At 43.4% G+C, this 7,478-nt stretch overlaps 1 protein-coding gene across 1 annotated transcript in view; it reads left to right on the top strand.

The window, feature by feature from the left end:
* LOC139162271 (SUN domain-containing protein 3-like) overlaps nt 1-6,164 on the top strand; it is a 29,082-nt gene extending 22,918 nt beyond the window's left edge. Inside the window, exons 12-13 of the mRNA XM_070742451.1 lie at nt 3,319-3,408; nt 6,018-6,164. Coding sequence (XP_070598552.1) covers nt 3,319-3,408; nt 6,018-6,164 — 237 coding nt within the window. The remainder of the gene's footprint in view (nt 1-3,318; nt 3,409-6,017) is intronic.
* Nucleotides 6,165-7,478: the final 1,314 nt, after the last annotated feature.

The following is a 7,478-nucleotide window of genomic DNA, read 5'->3' as shown; positions in this document are numbered from 1 at the left end:
TGCTCCAAGTTCTATTTCTCCCTTTAGTATAAAAGCCAGCAGAGTTTAGGCCAGTCATTCTCCATCAGACCAATTCATCTCTCAAAGTTCTTGGGGAAAAATGGGAGGTGGGAGCATTATGAACATATAGCAATTAGCTGCCAAAATGTTTACTGCCACACTGTGGGCATGGTTTATTTTGTGGGTGTGGCTTGCCTGCCATGTGACCAGGTGGGAGTAGCTTGACAATCATGTGACCAGGGTGGCTTAAAGGTCACCGGGGTGGCTTAAAGGTCATGTGACTGGGTGGTAGTGTCTTGACGACTCTTTTTCAGTTGATTAAGTCATGTTATTTGAATAGCCACCAAAAGGACAAATGATAGACAGCATTATTTGTTGAGGAGCACAGTAACATTTTAAGGTTTTGTACTAAACCCATAAGGTTCAGTATGATAACAGATTAAGCAAGTAGCTCAATTTTCTTTAATTGCTATAAAAGTTAAGATCTAGATAATGATTAAAATGATTAAAGTGTTTATGGGTAAAACATACTATTTAATTATTTCCTATTTTAAAAGCAATTAAGGATCATACTAAGGTACTAGGGAAGGAAGGACAATAAAAAAATTATGAAGTATTCTATAAATAGTGCATGAACTTACAACTCCCACTGTGTCCCCCTCCCATGGGGGCCGCAGCCCATTATTGTGTACAGATCTTAAATTGTAACAAATAAAAGTAAGATACAAATTTAAGAAAAATATTAATCAATACCTTAATTTGTGATATGCAAGCTATTGCTCCCTTCAAAAAGCTCCTTTTGAAGGGATTGGTACATAATACACTGCCAGGTTCTCTGGACTGGCAACCTATCAGTAGAGGCTGAATAAACTAACAATATTTGGAGTAATGAGCTAAATGGCCATTCCCCCTGTAGAATTCTAAGACAAGCAATTATATCTGCCCAACTCTATCAGCTTCCACCCTAAGTAGTCTATTAATTTCTCTTATCCAATGACATGGCCTCACCTTCCCTGGTGTATTTAATTCAGAAAATGACTAACAATTTCTTTGCTGCTTCCCATATGAATTCATTTAAAGACTGTCCCTTTCCCTACTCCATAGGATACTTCCATAAGGTCCCATATTCTGGGACATTTCCTGCCTTCACTACAACCCCTGTACAGGATAGTGATTTGGAATACAATATGTGGGAGGAGGAGGATGAAATGGACAAAACCTTTGCCTGCTACTTCCAGGGAAAGTCAGAGTCCAGATCAGTACACCAGAGTTGCTGAAAATTAGCAGCATAGCTTTCTGACATAAGCCCTAACATAGGCATCTTAACATTCCTATATCTTCTCTTCTACTCTTTCTTAGATATATTTTACTATGAGTATATCCTCTATATCAGAGGTCCCCAACCTTTTTTGCACCAGGGACCGGCTTTCAGCTAGACCAGTTTTCCATGGCCCGGTGGGGGGGGGAGCTAGCTGTCAGCGGCGCCGTAAAAGGGGCGATCAAGAGAGGAATGGGTGAATGAATGGACGGAGGGTGGGAAGGAAGGAAGGAAAGAGGGAAGGTACAGGAACAGAAGAAGGGTGCAAAGAAGCAAAGAAAGGTGTGAAAGGGGAGAGTAAGAGAGGAAGGAGTGAAAGAAGGGAATGAGGGAGGAAAGAAGGGAGGAAGGAAAAGGAAAGCAAGAAATGGAGGGAGGAAAGGAAGGGAGGAAAGGAAGGAAGGAAGAAAGAAGGAAAGAGGGAAGGGACAGGAACAGAGGAAGGAAGCAAGGAAACTTATGAAAGGGGAGAGTAAGAGAGGAAGGACTGGAGGGAGGGAGGGAAGAAGGTAGGAAGGAGAAAGAAAAGAAATAGAGGAAGGAAAGGTAAAAGAGAGAAAGAAAAAGAGCAAGAAAGAAAGAAAGAAAGAGAAAGAAAGAAAGAAAGAAAGGCAACTTCAAAGAAAGGCTCACTGAGCATCTCTCACTCTCTCTCTCTTTCTATCCCTCTTTCTTTCTTTCTCTTCCTTTCTCTCTCTCCTCTTCCTTTATCTCCTCTTTCTCTCCCCCCTCTCTCCCCCTTTCCCTCTCTCTTTCTCTCTCCCTCTCTTGCTATCTCTACCCCCTTTCCCTCTCTTTCTCCCTCTCTTTCTCTCTCCCCCCTCTCTCTTTCTCTCTCTCTCCCCCTCTTTCTCTCTCTTCTTCTCACTTTCTCTCTCTTGTTTTCTTTCTGTCTCTTTTGCTTTCTCTCTCACTCTTTCTCTCTTGTTTTGTTTCTCACGCTCTTTCTCTCTCTTGTTCTCTCTCTCTTGCTATCTCTTTCTCTCCCCCCCTTTCTCTCACTCTCTCTTTCTCACTTTCTCTCTATCTTGCTGTCTGTTGCTTTCACTCACTCTCGTTCTCTCTCCGTTCTTCTCAGCGGTGACGCGCGCACGCCCTGCCCGCCTCACATTTGCCGAGAGGACTTTCGCCCCGGGCTCTCAGCAAGGGGGTTTGCATGAGAGGCGGGGCCGGCGGAAGGTGATATTCAATGTCGGGGGCGCACGGGCGGTTTTGCGCGCGCTCCCTATCTCCCTGCTAGCCCACTCGGAATACGTATTCAAAATAAGAAAAGCCTTTGCCGGCGAAGGCTTTTCTTATTTTGAATACAGTATTCCGAGTGGGCTAGCAGGGAGATAGGGAGCGCGCGCAAAACCGCCCGTGCGCCCCCGACATTGAATATCACCTTCCGCCGGCCCCGCCTCTCATGCAGCCCCCTTGCTGAGAGCCCGGGGCGAAAGTCCTCTCGGCAAATGTGAGGCGGGCAGGGCGTGCGTTCCGGGTGCGGGAGGAGCTGCGGTGAAAGGCAGGAGGTGGCAGAGGAGCAGAGGGGGCAAATCGGGCGGGCGGTGGGCAGCGCGGAAAGGCCGAGGGGGCCCTGGCGCCGCGGACCGGCTGAAAACCCCCAACGGCCCGGTCCCGGTCCGCGGACCGGCGGTTGGAGACCCCTGCTCTATATAACCTACATCATGTATTTTACTATGTGTATACCCACTAAAACCCTCATTGTGTAGTGGACAAAATCAATCAATCAATAAATAAAATAAACATGTTAAAAATAATCTGGCAATAACCAGGGTGAAAAATCACACCACTCTCCGTAGCTCTCTGCCCGTTTCTAATAAAATAATTCTGCTCACCATTAAAAGATTGCCTGCTTGTCAAGACTCAAAATTCCTTTTTTTTTTTTTTTGGTTTCTGCATTGACCTGACTTTGTTGGCCAAGAACTGCTTCCAGGTTGTCCTTCAGGGCTGCTGCAGCATTCAACTCTTCTACACTGATTCCCTCCTTTTAATTTTAGGGGCTAAATGATGAAACAAAAGAGGAGATCCTGCTGGGAACATTCAAGTATGATAATGAGAAGGAATTAATTCAGACATTCCAACTGAAGGTAAACTAGAAATGGGAGAAGTGGGGTAGAGGTAAAACTAAAGTAGGATAGAGTAAAACCGAAGGGGCTGTGTCAGAGGGAGTTGTTTTGAAAGAATCTCTCCAATTTCTGCCCCATCTACTAAAAATCAGACAACTTTTAATTCAGTACTTTAAGGAGTGGATTAGGCCAGAGCTGGAAAACCAGAGCTCCTCCTGAGGAAATATAGTTTAGATCAGTGATTTTCAACCTTTTTTGTGCCATGGCACATTTTTTACATTTGCAAAATCCTGGCGCAAACCACCAACCAAAATGACCCTCTAACACAGTACATATTATATATATAGTTAATACAGTGATCCCTCGAGTTTCGCGATCTCGATCTTTGCGAAACGCTATATCGCGATTTTTCCACCCAATGACGTCACTCCCTTCCTTTCTCATCTTTCTTTCTCTCTCTCTTTCTCTATCTTGCTTCTTCCTCTCTCACACTCTCTTCTTCCCTCTCTCATCTCTTTCTTTCCTTCTCTCTCTTTCTCTATCTCTCCCCCTCTTGCTCTCGAGCGGCGGGCGGCACCCAGGGAAGGTTCCTTCGGCTGCCCAGCAGCTGATCTGCTCAGCAGCGCAGTACCAGCGAGGAGCCGAAGATGGGGTTTCCCTTTGCGTGGGCAACGGGGAAACCCCATCTTCGGCTCCTCGCTGCTACTGCGCTGCCGAGCAGATCAGCTGCTGGGCGGCCGAAGGAACGTTCCCTGGGTCTTCAACTCCCAGAATTCCCCGCCGCCCACGCAAAGGGGAAACCCCGATCGTGCACCAAGCGGCAGACAAGTGGCGGCCGGACAAGCGGTGGACGGAAAAGCGGCGGGCGGAAAAGCGGCGGAAAAGCGGCGGAAAAGCGGCGGGCGGACAAGCGGCGGGCGGACAAGCGGCGGGCGGACAAGCGGCGGGCGGACAAGCGGCGGGCGGACAAGCGGCGGGCGGACAAGCGGCGGACAGAAAAGCGGCGGGCAGAAAAGCGGCGGGCAGGCGGGCGGGCAGGCAGGCGGCTCCTCAGCTGCTGGGCGGCGGAAGGAACCTTCCCTGGGTCTTCCCAGGTGCGGAAGTAAAAACACCATCTGCGCATGCACGGCCATGGAAAAAGGGGCGCGCATGCGCAGATGGTGTTTTTACTTCCGCACCACTACATCCCAAAAAATCGATTATCGCGAGGGGTCTTGGAACGGAACCCTCGCGATAATAGAGGGATCACTGTAATATAGTTCAAATATCTATATACACCATCAGGATAGACATAACCAGCTGAGGCTTCATCTAGTGGTGGCAACATTTACCTCCAGTTCTGACCAGGATTAAAAATCGGGACCATGGGGAGGAGTAGCAGCTTCAACTACTCACTGCAGCCACACGATGACAAGTGTGCGGCAGCCCGAGCGGGGACCTTCCTGGGTGTGGATGAGAGGCGGCCTGCTCTTGGTTCATCGCTAGTGGTCAGGATGAATCCTAGAATGTGATTGGTCAGTGAGCATTCTCTGTGCCTCCACTCTTCCTGTTGCTGATAGCTGAAGGGATTGTTTATATTCGGATGGAGGTGGCTGGCGGCCGGCCAGATAAATGGCCTCCGCGGGCCATAGTTTGGGGACCCATGTTTAATTTCCCCACGGAACACCTGACCATGTCTCACGGCACAGTAGTGTGCCGCGGCACACTGGTTGAAAAACACTGGTTTAGATAATCTGTGGCACTATAAAGATAGTCCCCGACTTACAGCAGTTGACTTAATGGCTGTTCAAAGTTTCAGTAGCATTGAAGAAAGTGATTTATGACCATTTTTTCACACGTGTAACCATTGCAGCACCCCTATTTGTACACTTGACACCTGACTCACAATTTGGACAGCTGCAGTGTCTCGGGGTCCATGTGATTAACTTTTGCAACCTTCTGACAAGAAAAGTCAATGGGGAAACCAGATTCACGTAACAATTTGTTAAGTAACAATGTGTTTCTAGTTAAACAAATGTGGCAAGAAAAGTCGTAAAATGGGGCAAAACTCACTTAGCAAAGGTCTCACTCAACAACATAAATTTTGAGCTCAATTGGGGTCATATGTTGAACTCTATCTATATTGATGGGAGCTAATGGGACATAGCAAAACAAAAAACAAAAAAAATCCCACCACAAATCTTCTTTCTGATGAATAACAATCCCAAAGCAGTTATATCAGCATTTGGGAAACAGGTCTACAGATTTATTTTATTTATTTATTTGATTTTTATGCCGCCCTTCTCCTTAGACTCAGGGCAGCTTACAACATATTAGCAATAGCACTTTTTTAACAGAGCCAGCATATTGCCCCCATAATCCAGGTCCTCCTTTTACCCACCTTGGAAGGATGGAAGCCTGAGTCAACCTTGAGCCGGTGATGCGATTTGAACCGCTGACCTACAGATCTACAGTCAGCTTCAGTGGCCTGCAGTACAGCATTCTACCTGCTGCGCCACCCCAGCTCTTGTATATAGATATACAGTATAGGCTTTGCACTCTTCTATTAAACCGATAGAGCCATTCAAGAGGATGACTTCATCTCGATTGCTTTTTATTATGATTGTTCTTTTCCCTCATCTACATTTCAGAATGAACAAGAGAAGGCATTCCAGTATGTAAAAATCAAAGTGGAGAGCAACTGGGGAAATCCAGAGTACACGTGCATTTATCGAACCAGGATGCATGGAAGGATGGCCAATATAAACCATTTGGCCAAGAAAGTGGATGAAATCTAACAAGATAAATAAATCCTGCGACTTTCCCATATTAAATTTAAATTAAATTTATTAAATTTAAAATATTTTGTTGGTTCTTCCAAGACAAACACCACATCATCTGCGAATGCTTGTGTTTTATAAATTTCTTTTTTAATCTTCAATCCTTTTATTTCCTTATCTGCTCTTATTTTAATCAACAATGCCTCTAATGTTAAAATAAATAATAGTGGCGATATTGGACAAGTTTGTCTTACTCCTTGTTGTATATGTACTTTTTTGGTCTGTTCACCATTTATTATAATTTTAGCTGTTTGTTCTGTATATATAGTGTCTATTATATTAAAAAACTTTGTTCTTACCTCCATCTTGTTTAGTTGTACTTTCATAAAGTTCCAATCTACATTATCAAATGCCTTTTTCGCATCCAAAAATATAAGCACCATTTGCTTTTCTGGATGTTGCTCATAATATTCTAATGTATTTACTATTATTCTTAAATTATTTTTGATTTGTCTTCCTGGTAAAAATCCATTTTGATCACTATGTATCATATTATTTATAATACTTTTAAGTCTATTAGCAAATATTGATATAAAAATCCTCACTTATTTCTTCTTTCGTATAATTGTTAATAAAAAAAATTATCCATTTTTTTTACTCTGGGTCTTTTATTATAGTTCTATTCATTGTCCAATTTTTTATTTTCCTTTTACCTTTCCAATATATGGATAAGGGGTTGTGATCTGCCCAAGTATTTGTCTCTATTTCTATTTTACTAATTTGTTCCATTATATGGGCAGGGGCCCAGGCCATATCAATTCTAGACCAAGTCTTGTGTGGGTTAGAGTAAAAAGTATATTGGTTATCTTTTAGGTATTCTTCTCGCCATACATTTTTAATGATAGTTCCGTACTGATTTTCCAGAACGTCCCAGGTAAAATTACCTTTTTTTTCTTTTCTTTTCTCTTCCCAGTATAATCCATTTGGTCATCTGCAATTGCATTGAAGTCCCCTATTATTATCATATTTTCAATTGATAATTCATTAATTTTTTCGTGCAGATCTTTATAGAATTGTTTTTGATTATCATTTGGTGCATAAATTGAGACAATTACAAGATGTTTTGTTTCTAAATCTAATTGCACTATTAAAATCCGTCCATCACTGTCATTATATATTTCTTTGCATTCAATTAATTCATCAACATACATTGCTACAACTCTTTTCTTTTGATTTGCCAAGCTAGTATATAATTTCCCCAATTTTGAGTTTTTAAGGAGACTTCATTTTGATTTTTTAATATGAACTTCTTGTAAAATATTTATCTGAGCT

This window comes from Erythrolamprus reginae, chromosome 2, assembly GCF_031021105.1.
Source record: "Erythrolamprus reginae isolate rEryReg1 chromosome 2, rEryReg1.hap1, whole genome shotgun sequence".
NCBI lineage: Eukaryota > Metazoa > Chordata > Lepidosauria > Squamata > Dipsadidae > Erythrolamprus > Erythrolamprus reginae.
The sequence above is the reverse complement of the archived record's forward strand: the minus strand, read 5'-3'. Positions and strand labels throughout refer to the sequence as shown.